The sequence below is a fragment of the Epinephelus fuscoguttatus genome, linkage group LG3 (genome assembly GCF_011397635.1).
Source record: "Epinephelus fuscoguttatus linkage group LG3, E.fuscoguttatus.final_Chr_v1".
Classification (NCBI taxonomy): domain Eukaryota; kingdom Metazoa; phylum Chordata; class Actinopteri; order Perciformes; family Serranidae; genus Epinephelus; species Epinephelus fuscoguttatus.
In genome coordinates this window covers 37,544,975-37,565,953 of record NC_064754.1, presented here as the reverse complement: position 1 = coordinate 37,565,953, position 20,979 = coordinate 37,544,975, and the positions used below count along the sequence as shown (strand labels likewise).

The 20,979-nt window shown below is 40.8% G+C and overlaps 1 protein-coding gene across 7 annotated transcripts; it reads left to right on the top strand.

Annotated features, from left to right (window-relative positions):
- The first annotated feature begins 1,038 nt into the window (after positions 1-1,038).
- rhot1b (ras homolog family member T1) lies at positions 1,039-18,999 on the top strand. 7 transcript variants are annotated; one of them, XR_007448948.1, is made up of 21 exons: positions 1,039-1,438; positions 2,510-2,568; positions 2,709-2,790; positions 2,969-3,012; positions 3,107-3,160; positions 3,330-3,382; positions 3,878-3,986; positions 6,224-6,325; positions 6,582-6,680; positions 6,811-6,919; positions 7,009-7,129; positions 7,554-7,638; positions 8,060-8,205; positions 9,284-9,384; positions 9,752-9,882; positions 10,128-10,211; positions 11,275-11,397; positions 11,511-11,713; positions 13,506-13,593; positions 14,349-14,504; positions 16,628-18,999. XR_007448948.1 is itself a non-coding variant. In XM_049571687.1 (21 exons), the coding sequence occupies exons 1-20, from the start codon at positions 1,402-1,404 to the stop codon at positions 14,464-14,466; spliced, it is 1,986 nt and encodes a 661-aa protein (XP_049427644.1). In that variant the 5' UTR covers positions 1,039-1,401; the 3' UTR covers positions 14,467-14,504; positions 16,628-18,998. The 7 variants fall into 7 exon arrangements, 6 of the variants coding, with proteins under 6 accessions (XP_049427644.1, XP_049427646.1, XP_049427645.1 ...); XM_049571687.1 differs by having other exon boundaries at positions 13,506-13,628; positions 14,346-14,504; positions 16,628-18,998; XM_049571689.1 differs by lacking the exon at positions 16,628-18,999 and having other exon boundaries at positions 1,040-1,438; positions 14,349-16,285.
- The last annotated feature ends 1,980 nt before the right edge of the window (positions 19,000-20,979 follow it).

Below are 20,979 nucleotides of genomic sequence, written 5' to 3'. Positions count from 1 at the left end.
TTATATTAGGCATGGCAGATGTGCCTCTCTGGATGCCTTCATGATCAGGTTATGGTGATAGGCAAAGGTGGATTGCCAACCACGCCAAACAGACAGCTGCCACAGGCCCCCACATCCACACACATTAATTATGATCAAATATGTTAATACTGTAAAGCACATGAAACTGTAAAGATAAAAGTAACGCCTGCATGATACTTCATCTTAAGAGCATGCCTAGTAGATGGGCCTTTACCATTTCCGTTCATGTTATGATTACATGTTGAAATTCTTTAAATAAATGTGCGCTCCATACACTCACTATGCAAAACATATGGTTTCCGCTGTTAAAATATGTATCTTTGCCTGTAGCGCGTGTTAACAGCATAGACTGGTTGACAGCAGGTTGAAGGGCGCTGTTGAGCTGGGGAAAACGGGAAGATGTCTCACTCTGCGCCATTTTCCTGGTACCAGAAATGTCATCGCGCTAGTGAAAAATATTGAGAGCTCGGTCTGTATTTTAAGCAGTGGTGAAAAGTTACTAAGTACCTTTACTCAAGTACTGTACTCAAGTATAGTTTTGAAGTATTCTTGCCATACTCGAGTATTTAGCTAAAAATCATCGTACTTTATAGGCTATTTGCATACTCCCCTTTTAATCACTAGAACTGTCTTACAGCTTGAGTTAGTACTTACTTTACTGTGTTATCAATTAAGCTATCTAACGATATATGAAGCAGTTTAATGTTCTTCACCTCCTCTAAGTGTAACATGAAAATGCTACGTGTAAAAAGGCTCTAAAACCCTATAAAGGGGTGCCTTCGGATTTAATAAAAACACATTTAGCTGTGAATATTTTTGCACATTTACTGATGTGAAATCTTTACCAAAATAAAATATACGAGTACTTTCTTTATCTCTAATTTTAAATCTTAATTTGTCATTATATTCTTACTTTTGAAACATTGCATGAGCTCTCACTTGCGGGACGAGTGGATGGGCGCGTGATTCTGTTAATAATATACGATCTTTGCTCGACCTCACAGTCAGGAGGCGCGTGACGGAGGGTAGCCCGCGAGCGCCCGCTGACGGTCACATAACAGTCAAGTTTGTGTGAAGATTAGCTAACCACCTGGGCTGAACTCAGCAGCAGCAGCAGGAGCACAGACTGACTGAGCCTCGCAGGTGTAGTTTAATAAAAACACCTTGTCAGTATCCTGGATATCAGACAGGTCCCTCAGTTCTCTAACGGTGTAATATAACCGTCTGTTTTGAACCAGCGTAAACCGGAGCTGACATGCGAACGTAGCCGTTAGCAAGCGAGCCAGGCCGAGGAGAGCTGCCTGGCTGTATCCTTCATCCAGACAGGAGCATAAATGTTTCACCCAAGACACATTACCGAGTTTGTCGACGCCGGAGAGGATGCGCAAGGACGTGAGGATATTATTAGTGGGGGAGCGTAAGTAAAGCGATTATACATTTACATTTACAGTGTGTTGGTCAGTGGTGGTTGTTTGCAGTGTCAGCCCTTAGTGTTCCCTCTGCACTGATGCTACCAGCTGGGCATGTGATGCTGACAGCCACACCACTGTCTCACCATCATGCTGTTCAGTCAGTCCTTTACATTTCACCTATGATTTTGTTTTGTGTTACGCTGTTTTAAATGGTCTGTCTGCAGTGATATGCTGTATATCCCAGTGGTCAGGACACTTGTAAAAATAAAATTAAAAATACCCTGCATCTGCTGCAGCTTTTTAAAACAGTACATATATATATATATTGATTTCATTGCATGTTGCACATAGACTAGAAAAAGATGCTCACTTTAAATTCATTCTAAGGTCTCAACCTATAGACAGATATTGTAAGCTGACTGTCCCATGTTTTCCATGTTAACCAGTACACTGAAATCACTACAATCTGCAGATACATTTTAATGTAATATATAGCATTTGTAGCATTTTACAGGGGGAAAAAACCTCTGTCAGGTGACTATTACAGTTTCCTCTGGTCATTGATCTAGTGGAATATCATGGAATTTACAGAAGTAAACTCCAGACAGACGGTTAATTTTATTTCCCAGACTCTTCCTTCTTCACACTGTGGGAATGTCTCCACAGGAAGTCCAGCTTATTCTGGGAGTTATGTTGTTTTCTCACAATCAACAGAACAGTTAGGAATAAAGTTTGTATTAAAGGTCTCCTCTTCAGTTAGAGTAATTTATGGAGAAGCCCAGTAGTTTAAAACACAGCCCATATAAAAGCTATAATTCATAGATCGTACACACCCATTAAAATTGCCCTCTGGTTTTTTTGTTGTAGTGGAAATCTGTGCCCCAGTCACATGGCCTGAGTTGCTTGTTAAGCTCAGTGACAGTTATTTTCATGTAAAATTAATAAGTGATGTCGCCACAGTTTAAATATTAATGTGAATTGTAATGGGTTTGCAAGCAAATGTGGCGGAGTGTTTGCTAAGGTCAACAGAACAGTCAGTCTTATTTTAACTCTCTTCTCTCTTCCTCCCTCGACAGCCAAAGTGGGGAAGACCTCTCTCATCATGTCCCTGGTCAGCGAGGAGTTCCCAAATGTGGTATGGATATTGATTATTAATTGAGATGGTGGAAGCCTTGATGATGCCTTTCTGTCTCATGCTCAATGTCTGCCTTTTGTGGAGTTTAGCTGAGTTTCACTGTGTGTTATTGAAGACTGTATTGTTTGTTTTCATCCTAGGTTCCCTACCGAGCTGAGGAAATCACCATACCTGCAGATGTGACACCAGAGAGAGTTCCCACACATATTGTGGACTATTCAGGTACTTAAAGCACATGACTGTTTCTTTGTTTTTAGATTTAACTGCATTAAATTGCGGTGACGTTTGTTATAAAATCATAACTATACAAAGTCGTGTCTTCACCTGTTTTTGCCTGGCAACAAAGAAAGAAGAACAATCTCCTGGCTTTAACTGTAGCACACCTGTCTTTCCCCCACAGAGGCCGAGCAGACAGATGAGCAGTTGTTTCAGGAGATCTCCAAGGTCAGTCACTACATTATGCTTTCCTGTTTACTTAGACAGAAGTGCTGAGTTCAAGTAAAAGCCTAATGGGCGTCTGTGTTGGTCTCTCCCATAGGCAAATGTGATTTGCATTGTCTACTCTGTCAACAACAAGAAGTCCATAGAAAAGGTGAGCCTCCTCTGTGGCTGCCATTTCCATAATTTGTTTGTGTTGCAGTTAAACAGTAAAACTTGTGAGGCTGTGACGCATGAAATTAGAAGCTGTCTCTCAGAATGGTGATGATGTTTCGCATTTCTATCTTTTCTTCCTTTTGCTTTCTTCCTTTTGCTTTCCACAGGTGACGAGCCACTGGATCCCCCTCATTACTGAGAACACAGACAAGGACAGCAGGTGCGAACTTGTTTAAAAATAGTGCAGAGTTTTCTTTGTCCGCTCAGTTTTGGATGGTGAAATATAGGGCAAAGAAGGTGCCTCTTTCGCAACCTGTATTTGAGCACAGCAGGCTCCTAATGCATGATCAGCCCAATGGAAAGTCTTTCAAAAGACCACTTTCTGTAGCCAGAGGCCAATCGTGGAATTTTTCTGCTAGTGTTTGAAACCCTGACCTACAGTCACAGGGTGGAAAAAGTCTCACAAATGCTTCTCTGTAAGCAAGGCGCTGCATGGGAAATGCAGCATTTCATGTCAGCAGATTCAGCCCTTTGTACTGTTAGGTTTTCACTCTGAAATGAGTCACTGCTTTTATGGAAGGGAAGACACTAAAATATATAAAAAGAATAAAAAGAAAAGTACTCCTTTGCTTCAATCTTAATGTTACATCTGTTAAAGTTAAGTTCTTATTAGTAGTGATACAACACTGTCTGTGTGTGCTGTTGGTGTGTCCAGGGTTCCTCTGATCCTGGTGGGGAACAAGTCAGACCTGGTGGAACACAGCAGCATGGAGACCATACTGCCCATCATGAACAGGCACAGTGAAATAGAGACTTGTGTGGAGGTGAGAAAGCGACCGCTCTGTTTACAATTTTTACTGTATCTGAACAGTAAAACCATGAAGTTAATCCTGTGTGAGTGATGGTCTGTTTGGATTTGCCTGATAAATACTTCCGTATTCAAGTAATGCAGTAGCAATGCTGCTATTGATTCAGACAGAGGGCAGACACAGAGGTGTTGCTCAGTACACAAGGTCAGAAGAGACATAAACACAAATGGAAATCAATTTCTTCTTCTGTTATCATAAAACAAAACAAAGAGGGGAAGAAGTTTTTTCAACAATAACTGTTGGGTGGACACTTTTAGGAGCCAAGAGGAACAGGAGTGTTTTTAGGTTTATATCCAGACTTTATTTGTTTCATTTGCTGTGCTTTTAAGGGTTTGATCAGCCCATTGGAGACGCTTAAAGAGACAGTTCACCCCCAAATCAAAAATACTAATTTGTTCTCTTACCTGTGGTGCTATTTATCAATCTAGATTGTTTTGGTGTGAGTTGTCGAGAGTTGGAGATATCGGCTGCAGAGATGTCTGCCTTCTTTCCAATATAATGGAACTAGATGGCACCCCAAAATGTATTTGACTGAAGCTTGACATCAATGTCTCTTTCCAGAAATCACAATACAGTTACTCAAGATAATCCACAGACCTTGTTGTGAGCAGTTTCATGTAGGAACTATTTTCTCTCAACCGATCTACACCCACAAACTGTATCACTGCACAACAGAAAGCGCACATCTACTCATGGACAAGGGCTTGTGCTGGTGACAACAAGAGATGGAAACATTAATGGCGTTCTCCTCGGCAGAGCTGTAAAGCTAGCTAGCTCAGTGATGCTGGGTGAGCTGGCAGTAGATGCACACTTAGAGAGAAACTGGTTCTTACATGAAACTGCTCACAACAAAGTCTGCGGATTATTTTGAGTATTCACTAGCCTCTTTTACACTGCCAGATTTTCCGCAAATGTTGGGCCGTTTTGCCGGCAAGCTGTGAGCGGCTTCCCTCCCACGTCACTGTTTATGTCACACGCTGAGCTACACGTTTTGTTACTTGCTCACGCCCCCCATTGCCCCGAAAAAGGTGCATTGTATAAACAAAAGTAGGTAGGCGGCATTTTGCCGCACTCCCCGATTTTGTTTTTATACTGCCAATGCTGAAAAAAGACTGATTGGGCTTTCCTGCAAATTTGCACAATTCCTGTTTAAAAAGGGGCTACTGTCTCTGTCTGGAAAGAGACATTGTTGTTGAGTTTTTTTAAATGTATTTTTTTTGGCTCTTTAAGCAACCGAAGCTAAGTGCCATCTAGTTTCATTATATTGAAGAGAAGGCAAACATCTTTACGGCCGATATCACGAACACTCAGCAACTCACACCAAAACAATCTAGATTAATAAATAGCACTACCGGTGAGAGGAAAAATACGTTTTCTAAATTTGGGGCTGAACTGTCCCTTTAAGTTCATGTGCATTCAGTTTATTTCAACTGTTTTCATAGAACAATATAGGAACAGAATATCGACAAAAAGCAGATGGACTAAATAAAGAATATGTTCTTGTCATTAATAGAAAACTCACTACAGCCTTTAGGTTTATGATCCTCACGATCAGCCAAACTGAACACATGCCTCTCCTATACGATATATCTATTTGTCAGGTCTCAACAATGTGATTTTAAACTTGGTGAGCTGCCAAACTGTGAAAGCCTGCAGCCTTTAGATAATCTTGTCAATAATATTGATTTTTCTCTGAGTTCGTATACATTAACCCTAATTGACCCTTTTGTCAATAGTGTTGCTATCGCTGCCCTCTTTTAAAGTTTCTATGATGGACGTTATATTTTGCACATGTTAACTATATACAGTATTCACAAGCTGGAAGCACAACAATTGTACAAGAGGATTTGATACGTGACACCAACCGTGAGCTTCACTCGGTGTGTTTTTTCTAGACTGGTTAATTAAACCAGGCGTGTTGCTCAGACGGATCCTGTGTGATAATACCTTGTCTGGCCCTGACTTAGCTCCCACACACACCTTACAGTATATACAGACATACACACACAAACACACACACACAGACAGCTCTGTAAACAGGGACAGCCCTACTTTGCAGGGACACTGTATTTTCACAAGGTTGCAAAGGCGTTAAGGTTATTATATGCAATAAGAATGTACTGAAAAAACAATATACACATGATCAAACTCACTTCTTCTTTTTCATGTTATTTTATTTTGTTTGTTTATAGTGTTCAGCGAAGAACCTGAAGAACATCTCAGAGTTGTTCTACTACGCTCAAAAGGCAGTCCTGCACCCCACAGGTCCTCTCTACTGTCCAGAGAAAAAAGATGTAAGAGCAGAAATATACAGTGTGAATTCTGCAGCACTGTTTGTGCGATGCAGTGGTTGCCGGCTTGTTTTACATCTATGAATTTACATTTTACAGAGACATCTCATGTAGTATTTGAATGTTTTGGTTGTTGTAAGCCCACAGTTCAGTCTAAAAATGAAGTATGTCACTACTGGGGTTTACAGAATTTTCAGAAGGTGAATTATCACATCAATTGTGTTGAAGTCACTTTTGTTTTTGCCTTTTTGATTCCCAGATGAAGCCACTTTGTGTCAAAGCCCTGACTCGAATCTTTAAAGTGTCTGACCTGGACAATGATGGGATTCTCAATGACAATGAGCTCAACTTCTTCCAGGTAAGTCAGCTGATAATCGCTGTAGCTGAGAAAGTTAACAGTGGGTTTAATACAAAGTACAATCCTTACAGGGGGCCTTTTTTTTTGGCTACAAAAACAAACAAAGATGTTTCTGTCTGACTGCCTACAGAGGACTTGCTTCAACACCCCGCTAGAGTCTCAGGCGTTGGAGGATGTAAAAAATGTGGTGAGGAAGAATTTGAGTGACGGAGTGTGTGACAATGGACTCACTCTGAAAGGTAGGAACAGATGGACTGGCTGCCTCCTTATCTTAACATAGAAAAAAATCTTGTTGCACACTACTCCTGACTGTGACTTTCCTCTCCAGGCTTCCTGTTTCTCCACACTCTGTTCATCCAACGAGGTCGCCATGAAACAACGTGGACAGTGCTGAGGAGGTTTGGGTACGACGACGACCTGGAGTTAAATCAGGACTACCTCTTCCCTCCGTGAGTCTCAGTCGTCATTTTTTAGACACCCACCACCTACTCCATCCTGTGTGCATCCCTTTATTGAAAGCATCATAATTTCCCTCACTGTGTTTAGAGATGCGAGACACCTCATTTTAGGGTAATGCTGTATTTTTCTCAAAGACAGTGTTCCATTTTTGATTCAATTTAAACAATCATGATGGTGTAGCAACATCTGTCTTTGACTTTTGTTGCCTTAGCTGTCAGGGTTGTTGAGCCCTTAAATTAAATTCTGGATTCAGCACTTGATAGAACACTCTAGTTATTGACTACTGAGCCACTTTCCTATGTGAAGTGTAACATTTATGCTCCTACTGAATCTTTTGCAGTAATGTTTTCTGTGTTAATCCTGCATTCTGCCCATTGACTGCAACATTTACTTTGAAATATTCACCACCTCTAGGTTGAAAGTTCCTCCAGGCTGCACCACGGAGCTCAACCACAATGCCTACCTCTTCCTCCAGAGCGTCTTTGACAAACATGACAAGGTACAATCCTGTTCTGTATTTACTTTAGCCTCTGCCCTGTAAAGGCTTTTACCGAAAGCTGCTCAGTACAGGGACACCACACAAAACCAAAATACACTCCTACAGCCAATGCTGACCACCTGCTGAGGCGTGATCTAACGTCTTGTCACAGTGGAAGGATTGACAGGAGAATTAGCCGTGAGGTTACAATGAAAGTCAAAGAGTGAAAGTGGCAGCTTGCACCATAATCTGCTTCCTGTCTCTGTGATTACTGTCCAACAGTGAATGAGTGCTTCAGTCATGTTTGTTTTCTCAGCTAGAAATGCATCAGTTAATCTCATCTTTTGTATCCCATCTGAAATATTTCCTGCCTTGAACACCATTTTCCATATTTTGCCGTAGTTCACCGTCCTGAACAGTAACCAACCTTTGTGTGTCTCAGGACCGTGACTGTGCCTTGTCACCAGAGGAGACGGGGGACCTGTTTGATGTTTTTCCGTACATGCCCTGGGGTCCAGATGTCAATAACACAGTTTGCACTAATGACCAGGGCTGGATCACCTACCAGGGATATCTCTCCCAGTGGACGTAAGTGACGATTAGATAAAGGCTCTGTATGTGACATTCAGAGCGTTAATATAGCAGCAAACTACTTTGTGCTATGTAAAGATATAGAGGAGTAATGGCGTGCTGAACAGAGAATGATATCATGCTACCCCTGTGTGTGTTGTTATCTGAGCTTTTCTGTTCTTATTTTGTGGTATCCAGCTCAGTCGCTAGTGCACGTTAGTCCTTGTGTGTGTATCCTACTAGCTAGCTAATTGTCGTGTCTCTGTACTGCACTCATATGACTCTTACTTCTAAACATAGAGCTCCTTTAAAGGGGCTCTATGTCACATTCGGAGAGTATGAGTCATGTGGACACTGTTCTCAACGTGGAGGTGGCTAAGCCGGTGCCTAGCTGCGAACAGTGCTAACTCCATACACAGTGCTAAATATCTGTGCTGACAGAGCTAACTGTGTGAACCACGGGGGAAACAGATGGTGGGCACTACGCTTTCACAGCGCTGCCGTACTGATATCAGTGGTATCCGCAGTATGAGCGCAGTGCAAAGCAGCGCTGATGAGGTAGCCAGTGGGATAGACATATGCACTAATATGCATGTAGGGCTGGATCGGCTTACCTCAACAAACCACAGAGAAGCTCAGATTACAACAAAGAGAGGCATGGGAGGTCATTACTCCACTATATCTTCTCAAAGCAAATTGTGTTTTGCTGCTGTATTAATGCTTTGAATGTAGCATACAGAAGCTTTAAGTTAATGCCAGTATGTGTGGAATCGGGACATTTCTCACTTTGGTGTCCTTTGGTGGTGGTATTAAAAAGATACTGTGTCTCACATGTAGCTACTGAGCTGAATGGGCTGAAAAGATGGTGCAAAGATGCCATCAGTTGTTTCATTTGTCTGAAGACATAAAACTTGTGCCACCATTACTAGGGCTAGGTATCAAACTTACTTAGAATTCTGCAAATATTGGCCTTCAACATTTTTTTTTGGTAGTTTATTAACTATTTTCATCATTTTTGTTAGGAAAATACCAATGTACAAGTATTTCCCTGTCTGCGTGTACATATTTCTTTTGCCTTTAACCTATGTCTGTTCAGGTTAACAACGTATCTGGATGTCCAACGATGCCTGGAGTATTTGGGTTACCTTGGTTACTCAATAATTGCTGAGCAGGAGTCCCAAGCAGCAGGAATTACAGGTGAAACACACAATCGCATCTTCTTTTGTTATTCAGTTGTAAATCTGTACACATGTAAAAGTTGATTGCACTCCCACAAAAATGACAGTATGTTCTTGTCATATACATTCATACATCATAATGTTTAAACATGAGTATTATTCAGTATCATTAGCTCATACTTGTATGTGTCATTGAACTATTTTACCCTACAGTCACTGTGACAGTAATCACAAAAGTAAATCAACACCATCATAACAGCAACCATTGGACGGTTAAAACAACAGTTGACTCTGAATGCTGCTGCCGACTGCAGGCATGTGTTGTGTTGAGCCGCAGTCTGAACTGATCCTCTGATGCCTGTGTGTGTGTGGTTTCCCCCCTGCAGTGACCAGAGATAAGAAGATTGACCTGCAGAAGAAGCAGACCCAGCGCAGCGTCTTCCGCTGTAATGTCTTCGGAGACATTGGCAGCGGCAAGAGCGGCTTCCTCCAAGCCTTCCTGGGTCGAAACCTCATGGTAAACAGAAATCAACACCAGCAATGATGAATACACTTTGCCCTCCCAATTTCACAGTGTGTTCCAGATTTAAATGAAACAGATTACACTTGTACTTTACAGTATCTCTTGCAAATATTGGATAGTATCAACTGACAAACAACGACAACTGACTGTTTCTCATTACTGCATGCATTTATAGTTTACAGTCAGTTTCATGTCCTGATCTGCTTTTACATGATGTTTCCTCTCTTCTCTCCTCTTAGCGCCAAAAAACAATTAGAGAGGAGCACAGATCCTACTATGCCATCAGCACAACCTATGTTTACGGACAGGAGAAATACCTTCTTGTAAGTTACAAAAACTCTGATAATACTACTTTTTTTTTAAATCACGACTTGAGTATAATGTAGCTTTTCCAGTGCTAAAAGAAGTTCATTTAAGTTTTATGTAATAATTTTATTCTGTTCATTATAAGACATATTTTTTTATTTCTATGCATCACTATTATGAGGTCAGCTGTGACAGGCCAGTCAGCCCAGCCTGACGTTGGCTGTGCTTACCTTGCTGTTTATATAAGCTTCTTATCACGTTCACCCAATTCTCCTCTCAAGCAAGCATTTCTACTTACTTGATAAAAGCATTCGCATTGCACTGCTTACCTATAACAACAAATGCAAAGCCAACTGTGTTGAAACACATAACTGAAATATGGCAAGTTGTATAGAACCCCATATTAACACTTCTTCAAGCCAGATATGTTTAGCAAATCAACCACAATAGCTGAAATAGTGTTACGTCGCTAGCGCTGTTTAAACATAGTGTTCGTTTACTCAAGCACTTAACACATCAAGTGCACTTTTTCTGTTGGCACTCCCTCTGTGCTGGCGTCCACACTGAAACACCCTGCAGCACAGTGACTTGGTTTCTGTAACAACTGGAGTACAGATGCTCCTGTGTGGTTCAGTCTTTATAGCTGCTCATGATGCTGCTGCATCATTAAAACAGCAGCATGTGCTTGTCTTTGTTGAACATCCCCAACAGGAGACTCTGCTTTATTTAAGTACATTTAATTCCTGACAGCGTATTGTAAAAGCTGCAGTAATCCATATCCTGTGTGTATCTTAATAAGAAGTCCTGCTGGTCAAACTATATCCACTCTCAGCTGTTACTGCTGAGTTTTAGTTCTGCTTCCAGAAGTAGAGAGAATAAAGTGGCAAGACTAAAGCCAGACAAACTCTCCCTGCAGTTCTTTCGCCATCCATAAATGCCAGAAAATGTCACCTAATGTCTGTAGTAAACCAGGCCACCAGAGATGACTACAGTGATACATTATCTCACTGGTGACTAATATTGAAACTTAGCATTGTTCTTCTAACTGTGTCCCCTCGTCTCCTCCTCCTCTCCTCTCAGCTTCATGAAGTGTTCCCTGACTTCGACTACCTGTCTGATGCTGATCTGGCCTGTGACATTGTCTGCCTGGTCTATGATGTCAGCAACCCGTACTCCTTTGAATACTGCGCCAAAGTCTTCAAGGTGTGTGCATTATATCAAAAGACAAATAACATTTTACTTAGGGATGGTCTACTAATCGCACACATCTCTAATCTTCACCTCGATTATTCATCACCCTCTCTTTCCATCCTCAGCAATACTTCATGGACAGCAAGATTCCATGTATGATGATAGCGGCAAAGTCAGATCTACCAGAGATTAAACAGATGTACGGCTGCAGTCCACTGGAGTTCTGTAGGAGGCATAAGATGCCACCTCCCCAGTCCTTCACCTGTAACACAGCAGCAGCACCCAGCAGAGACATCTACACCAAACTTACTACTATGGCCATGTACCCGTAAGTATGGACACTTGCTCTAGATTTGTTAAACATGCACTTATTGTTTTTTGCACACTAGGTGATGCAAATGGTGGCAGAGTTTACTGATTTTACTGTATTACTAACAAGTCATTTAAATGGATCCAACTAGTGTATTTGGAGCTGAAATTTTTATCACACCCGCAAACTGCACCTGTTGGACTGAAAAAGCATTGGAATACATTATTCTTGTAGGCTACCAAAAGTTTAATCAATAATGTATTTATCATATTCATTATTTAAATAATAAAAAATTGACACTTAGCGCTGTGTGACGATACAGTATTGCCACACAAAAATATCGCGATACTCGGCTGTATTGATTTCTTCTCCCACCCCTATTAGTAACCATACCCTCACTGATACAAACAACAGTTTTAATAAAAACTGAAAAGTATATCTTTCATCAAGGTAGGATTTATTGCAGGACTTCAGTGTTTTACTGTATTGGTTTTAGGCAGCTGTGTCTTGTTGGTAAACCTACCAGCTAATGAAAAACTGTAATGTTAGGATATGATGGTTAGTGCAAATCATCATTTACCAGATGATGACTTTTTATTTTTGCTCCCTAAGAGTGTAAAAAAAGGAGTTGCAGTATGGTAACTGTAACTGCAGCTGCATTGCAGTTTTGTTCAAAAGATTACAGAGGGCCTGTGTTTTATAATTGCCTATGTCTTCACATGATACATTTTTTAAGCCCCCTGGGTCTGTGGAAAATTGCACTAGCCAGTCGGTCCTGTAAATTTTCAGTGACAGATCATCTGAACATTTGTTTTTGTTCGTATGGCCTAAGGTGATGAAGCTGCTCAGTCACTGAGTGCTTGTTTGCTGCTCTTAAACAGACAGAGTTGTCTTTTAATCGTTTAATAGTCATTTAATAGTCAGTTTTAATTAGTGTTTCCTGTACATTGTGAGATTCAATTCTGCAGCTTGGTCATAATTGTCAGGAAACCCTGTCTGAAACCGGTAGATGTGATATCTTGTTTGACTTTGCAGCCCACCTTATTTACCATTTTACAGTTTGAATTTAAAGCTTTACTGCGTGTGATGTCTGTGCCTTTACTCCATGCCTCAGGATAAACCTGCTCCCTTGGGGTTGCTCCTACTCTCTGCAGTGTCAGAGTCAGTGTCACACACCGTGTACTTCAGTCCACATTAATGCACTTCACTGCCTTCTGGATTTGTTGCTTTCAAGTCTGATGCCACAGTGTTTTGCACTGTGGGTAGGCGGGTTTCCCTGCTGAGCAGTTGCGTTGATCTCTCCCAGAGGCTCACACTCCTGCAGTCAGTCAGGTTGCAGTGTCGCTGTCGACACACAAAGCCTCTCTGAACACCACACGGTTACATAGTTACATGTGTATAATCCACAGCCTAGTCAACTACTATTCTAAGATTCAGTTGTGTTTCAGTCTAAACAAATATTTGTTACAACCTGCAGGAGTATTTTCGCTTTGTGAAAATTACTTATACTCCTAGTTGGAGTTACTGTTTAAAGGGGCTGTAATAAATATGATTTCTGACAGGATCACAACAATAATAAGTTAAAGTGCACCTCATTCCTTCTTCCAAATAGTTAAATAAGCCCATTGCATCTCATTTTAGTAAGGTTTATCTATGTTATTGTCATTTATGGATTCTGGCTCTCAGGTGATGAGCCACAAGCTACTCCTTTCATGGTGGTGGCATCTTTTAGCTCTACCTTTCCTCCTCTTTGGGTGTTTGATATATAAACTGTGGTGTTGGTGTTTGTCTTCCCCATATCTCTCCTCAGCCACGCCCGGCTGCGCTGTATGTGCACTTGTAACCGGTGCACCTTCTGCATGTGTCAGAACTTCCTCAACTCTGAGCTGCTGCAGACGGTCAGGGCCAAACTCTACGCTGTTGTACTCCGAAGGTTCTCTTTACCTCTTTTACAACCCTGTCTTTACCTCTGATCGCTTCACTTTGTCGACGTCATTGCCTCAAGCTTTTCCCGTTCATTTCTCCTCCTTTTCTTTGCAAAACTATATCTTTAGCCAACAGTTTCCCTGAAATTAGATAATCAGTCACTCACATTTTCTCCATCGTAATTTCCCGCTATATTTTTTTTCCTGTCCTCTTGTTTGATGCTGTCAGAGTCCTTTGAGTTTGTCATTTTCCATCTAAGAAACCATTCTGATATCTTCATTTTCTGTCCGCCTTCTTTTATATTGCTTGTGAGCGTCTATACTACAGTTGAATTGAAAGCATGTACTTTTCTGTTTTGATCTGAGTCCCATTGTCATTCGGTTGGTGTCAACTTCCTTGTTGCTGTCTTCTTTGCTCATGTCACTGAAGCTCAGCCGTCTCATCTAACAGAGATGTCAAAGCTGATTTCTGTTCCTGTCTTCTCATGTCATAACTACAATCCTTCATGTCCCTCATCTGTTTGACCGACTTTTTCTCCAGCATATATATCGATGTTTCAAGGCTGCACCCCTGTTCTGTCATTTCATTCTTATTTTCTTTACGTACATGTTATTTATCTTGACATCATCCTTCTCAGCAACACCTCGTCTCTTTATCCCTTTACTGTCCTTCCCTTCACCCTGTCTCTGTATTTACCTCTCTGTTTCTGCTTCTCTCTGTTCAGCAGACATGTAAGCCAAGCAGACCTGAAGAGCTCGACATTCTGGCTTAGAGCAAGTGTCGGGGCCACGGTGTTTGCAGTGCTGGGCTTCGCCATGTACAGAGTGCTGCTCAAACCACGGTGATCCTCGGGACACCCTGGTCCAACCTTCTTCACCCCATGGTACATATAGAGCTATTTTGACCTGTCACAGCATTAGGCTTACCCACTTGGTATTTAATCTATTGAAAATGTGTCCTGGTTCTGTATCCTAAAGGGACAGTTCAACCCAAAATCAAAATGACATATTTTCCCTCTTAGCTGTTGTGCTGTTTATCGATCTAGATTGTTTTGGTGTGAGTTGCCGAGTGCTTGAGGTGTCGGCCGTAGACATGTCTGCGTTCTCTCCCATATGATGGCACTAGATGGCATTTGCCTTTTGGTGCTCAAAGCGCCAAAAAAATACGTTTGAAAAATTTAACAGCAATGTCTCTTTCCAGAAATCATGACCTGGTTGCTTAAGATAATCCGCAGAGCAGTTTCGTGTAGAACTAGTTTCTCTCTAACAAACTACACTCACAAACTGTATCACCATGCAGAAGGACACTTACATCTACTGCTAGCTCACCTAGCACCACTGAGCTAGCTTATAGCTCAGCCAAGGAGGATGCCATTAATGTTTACTTCACATGATGTCACAAGCCTCTCATTCATGAGCAGATGTCTCTATGGCAGGTATCTCCAACACTCTGCAACTCACACCAAAACAATCTACAATTGATTAATAGCACTACAGGTAGAGGAAAAATATGTATTCTTTAATTTTGGGGTGGACTATCCCTTTAATGGGTCCCAAATGAAAAAAAAAAAAAGTTATATTTTGGTGGCAAAGAAAAAAGTGTGAAGGCTTACCTTAGCAAACATTTATTTTTTGCGTTTTCATTCCACTGTGAAATTCTCCTCTCGGGAATAAAATAGAAAAATATTTAATTTTGTACCAAAATTGCTAATTTGCTTAATTTGTTTATTTGCAAGTTTTTTGCAAAGTAATAAATCTATATTTATATAAAAAATGAGGGTAAGCCGTAGCGAGCCGTAGTGAGTTACATGTATAGCTATTTTTTGGCTGCTTGCTGATTGAAATGAACTCGGTGTCAGTCGTGATAGGGATTGTGATATGAGAGGTTTGCAATAACATTGATGCTTTTATTAGACTGAACAGTCTGTAAATAGTGTATATAATCTAGTAAACTGTACATTTGTTTGTCTTTGTCAGAAACGATTCACACTCAAAAAACTGAATGCAAAGGTATTAGCTTCACAGCCTGGTTAGAACTCATACAAACATTAGCATTGAATATTCACATTGACAGATGTTGGTTTGCCTTTCAGGGCCAAATGCTTGGATGCACAGTTTTTGTAATGTTTGTACATCTGAGCAGGTCGGTGTTTGATCAGTGGGTGTGAATGTGTAAAGGTTCTGCTGCGCTCTCTCCTGTCTTCCCAAGTTTTGTCACTTTATCCATCAGCTCATGCGTGTGTGTGTGTGTGTGTGTGTGTGTGTGTTAGTGTGATAAGATATTTAAAATCGACTCTTTACAACCACTCTCTACATTTTGTGTTTTGCATGCTTCAAAATTTCTGACCACATTCCAGTGTTTAAAGACTTACTATACAAGAGAATTACAAGGCCGACTTCTCCACATTGCTTTCCATCCCCCAAAAAGGCCAGGGATTATAGTAATGATGTTTATTGACAGGAGTGCTGAACAGAGAATAGTTGAGTCATAGTGAAGTTTGACAATGATTTGGCCGTTGTGATTCCAGGTCACTTCTCCTGATCACAAAAGATGCAGTAACGTGGCTCCCAATGTTGATTTACTTGAAAATGTAACTGCTTGCCACGAGGTTCAGTTTGATGTATTCACTCAGCCCTGCCTTTCCAAAAGTTTACAATAAATAAATATCTCTATTACATCTGGTGTGATGAAATTTCTTTTCACTTTGCAATAGATAGGCACAACCCAATCATCAGAAAAAATGTTGGCATTGTACGTTTCTGCAAACCATGTATACATTATGTGGTGGATACGCTGTGGTGAACGTGTGGTGAGGTTTAGGCACAAAATACACTTGGTTATAGTGAGGAAAAGATCATGTTTTGACTTATAATACCCAGGTTTGGGGGGCACAAGCCCAGCTGGAAAAGCAGCAACAACTTGCTAAAATCACCAATGTTTGGTGGCTAAAAATCCACTGGAAACACAGCAATGACTCGCTATCGGTTTTGTTGTTTGTCTCGAAAGGTGATCTGCAGCTTGGCAGGTGTGTCGCGGAGGTGTCACGCCATCTACCATCCCCTCCACCTCCTGATGACAAAGTCAGCTCATGTATTAAATCACTATAGAAGATCCGTATGAAATGTCAAAATGTGACATATTTGTGGTTTGCAGAAATGTACATTGCCGATATTTTTCCTCTGGCGACTGGGCTGTAAGGTGAGCTTCCGCCAATATATTAAGGTACTTTGTCTCTTGTGTATTTCTGAAAAAGCTGGGGAACAGTCAAGGATCGTGTGTTGTAATGAGCACGATGCAGACGGCATTCTTTAATTACTGACAAGGAGACTTTGTCAATTATTTGCAGCACACATCATTATTGTTACGCTTTTGTTTCTGATATCCCATGACACGCAACTACATTTTGCCCTGTCCTGACAAGGTGATAGCTTGTATTGAGAAGGTTCAAATTGTATAGAAGAAGTGTGAAATGATATGAAAGCAGGAATTTACTTAAACACAAGAGGGCAGCATTGCTTAAAAATCACCTGGATAAAATTTGCTGCCAAATTGAGTGGCTCCCTTGTTAGGTATGCTTTAAAATGCAGTGTGAAACTGATTCAAGTCTGTTCATGTGATTAGAAAAATACACTAGCTTCCATAATGAGACAGTCTGCAGGGGGAGATGGATCAGGGTGGCATCAGGCAGAAGGTGAGGTGAGTCTGTTCAGTAAATAGGACATGCATCATGATTAATTTTGACAAACATCATGCTTGTATGGCTTAAATATAGAATCATTATCTTACTGCATTAATGTTCCAGCACAGTATAAAGATATGATCAAGAGTTCACCTCGATGTATGAAACCCATGCTCTTCAACAAATGGGCTTCGTGTCTCCAGATGAAAGCCTCTCATTAAGTAACTGCTCGTCAATGTGATCCCTCTTTAATGTAATATCACCCTTGGGTCTTCACAGCGGCTTTTTGGTATTGGGCTACTAATGGATTTATCCCACATAGATGGTATTTAAAGCATGTTTCGATTCACACACACTATTAAACAATGTGGGTGAATTTAAAATTGAATCTGCTACATCTGCAGTTGTACCTGTTTTACCTCGTGTTTCACAAAAATAATTTCTTCAAGCATATTATTGTGGAGCTGCTTCAGTTGAACCAACTGGCCAGTATGACTTCGTGAGGCATGTGGCAGAGGGGATTATCTGGTTTATTCAAAGTCTTGACCTTGAATTTTTTTTTATCTCCTCCAGACCTAACTTCAGAACAACTTACTAACCCACAAACTTTCTTAAAAGCAGAACCCGAAATTGTGTTAAATCAAGCAGCATACCCAGGGCTACTCAAGAGACACTAAAAGGCCCCACACTCATCTTGGGGTTGTTAAATCCATATAGTCTTGAGAAACACTGCATGTGGACATCTGAAGCTGAATTTTCTGGTGCAGCTGCTTTGTCAGGACATTTAAGGCACCACTGGTTCTCTCTAATGAGTATCTGTAATTATGTGAGACAGCCAGACACTGTGCTGCATGAGAACTCCTATTTAACCATTAAAAAGTGAAGTTGGTACAGCCTACGTTCTGTTGAAGCCTGTAAATAATCTAAAGTTGTGTGTGTGTGTGTGTTTGACACAAAGAGGACATCAAGGCCTTTCCTCAGAGCATTCCCAACCGTATGTACTTGTATCTCGGGGAGCACTTCTGCAGTTTCCTTGGTGTGTGTACAGGCTGTACACATATTGCATCAGCTTTTACACCTGCCTGCCACTCTTGCATTTGGGAGTGAATAAAAACTTTGCAAGTGAGCAAGCAGAGAAGTTGAAAGTTAAAATGTATAAACAGCTCAAATAGTTCATTAAAAGTGACAGATCAGCAGTTGAAGTAGTTAGCTAACAGTAATAGATAAGCAGTGCAGCTACAACTCATTAGTGATAGTTGAAATACTTATGTAAAAGTAATTGACTGATACTAAATGACTGAAATGGGAGAGTGTATCTACAGCATGTTGCCCAGCTCAGTTTCCTCTCACAGTGTTCTTAGGTTGCTGTCAATACTGAGGCCACTTTTTCAAAGTCTTCAGTTGTTGTTGTTTTTTTTAAAAAAGTTTTTAGCAGTTTTGAGGGCAGTGATTGAAAAATGTGCTGAATGCATTTTGTGTGAAAGCAATGGAAAATGATGTGGAGTTTGATCCATGAAGACCTCTGTTTTGCTGACTGTGAAGACTTTTGACAGTGTGACTTCAGTTTTGACCCATGCATGTTAGCAATAAAAAAAATAACCTGTACTATGAGGAGACCTTTCAAAGGCTTGTATGTTTTCAGCAATATGTTTTTTTTCCAGGTCAAATGTTCAATGTACAGTGGTGGAAAAAAGTTTTCGGACACCCTTAAAATTTTACATAATCTCAAATATTATCATGAAATATTTGTGGAAAAATCTTTTTTGTGTTTCAAAAGGTGTGGCTGCATTAGACAGATACAAACAAATACAATTTATATTTTTTTTGTTTATTGTTTACAAGAAAAACTAACAAAACTAAATTCTTGACAGTTTCAATATGTCAGTTCTCAACATTGTCGGTATCAAAGTCAACAAATAACAGAGAATGTGTTCAAAACTGAACAAAAAATAAATAAACCATCACATCATCAAATTAATATTTAGTAGTCCTGCCATTGGCACGTAGTAGAGCTCTAATCCTGGCTGGCATGTTCCCCACGAGCCTTTCACACTGTTGAGGGGTAATCTTGTCCCATTCTTCTTGAATTACTGCTTTTAATTCTTCTAAATTCTTTGGTTTATGCTTTGAAACAGACCTTTTGATAATCCACCACAGATTTTCAATGGGGCTTATGTCTGGGGATTGAGCTGGCCACTCTAAGACCTGGATACTGTGCTCCTGCAGCCAAGTTCTACTGGCCTTGGATGTGTGGCAAGGGGCATTATCTTGTTGAAACATCCAGTTTTTACCTCAACGGAACAGTGCACGCGCAGAAGGGAGCAAGTGGGTTTTGAGAATGGTACAATACTTGGTAGAGTTCAATGTGCCATCACAGACAGTGAGATGACCAACACCAGCAGCACTCATGCATCTCCAAACCATGATACCGCCTCCACCATGCTTGACAGTAGGTACTGTACATGCTGGAGATAATGCTTCGCCTGGCCTTCTGCGTACCCTCACATTAGTAGGAGGAAGATAAAGCTGGAAACTGGACTCATCTGACCACAAAATCTTCTTCCAATTCCTGGCTGTCCAGTTCTTGTGTGCCTGGGCCCAACGACGCCGGGCTAACCTCTGTCTCTCATTGATCAGGGGCTTCTTGATAGCCTTGTAGGACCTTAAGCCATGATCTAAAAGTCGGTCACGTACAGTGCGGGTGGAACACTGGACACCAGTTAAGTTTGACATCACTGCTGCTGAAGCTCCTGTGATGTCATTCGGCGGTTTTGCCTGCACATGCGGATCAGGATGCGGTCATTTCTTGCTGAAGAAACCCTTGGACGCCCAGATCTTGGTTTGTCTTTCAAGCTGTTGGTTCGTCTGTATTTCTGCAGAGTGTATCCAACTGCTGAAGGACTGCATCTGCACTTCCTGGCTGTCTGGCGGCAGCTGTACCCTTCCTGGCTGAGAATCTTTATCTTCAGGCGTGTTTCCTGCGTTAGGTTCCTTGTTTTAGCCATTTTTGTGTCTGAAGAACTTTCAGATGTGCTGGCTTTATGTAGACACAAAGCTTGGCAACAAAAATTGTGTCTTTTAATAAAAAGAACGACCTTCATCACTGGTACCAAAATGACTCAATACTTAATATACAAAATTTTTTATGTATTTTTATGGAACCAATCAATTTTAAGTTTTTAATGGCTTTTTTTTAGGATTTATTTAGTATTTTGGCTGTGACTGTACTAAAAGAAATTGCACTTGAAGACCTAAGAGTGATTCTTAATACAATATTTCACAAATGCATGGGGTGTCCGAAAACTTTTTTCCACCACTGTATGTTTGCCTGGGTCAATATGTTGAAGTTGCCCACCTACAGCTTAGAGTCTACTGACTTTATACTCTTTGAAACTGGCAGATTTGTGGGCGAGACAGTTTTCGCCCATCTCCGTCTGTTCTACTATCTCAACTGCAAAGGTAGCCCTTACCAATCTGTTTTAATGTTGGAGGAGGAGCAGGAGAGAGCTAAAAGTAATTGATAAATCATTGAAATAGTTAGTTTAAAGTAGCCTACAATATGTACAGCTGAAATTGCTAAACGTAGACAGAAATGTCCAGCTTAACACAAACTTGACAATACACATGAATACACATGGAAACTCACTGACAGTGTAGATGAAAGGGCACTTGAGTTCAT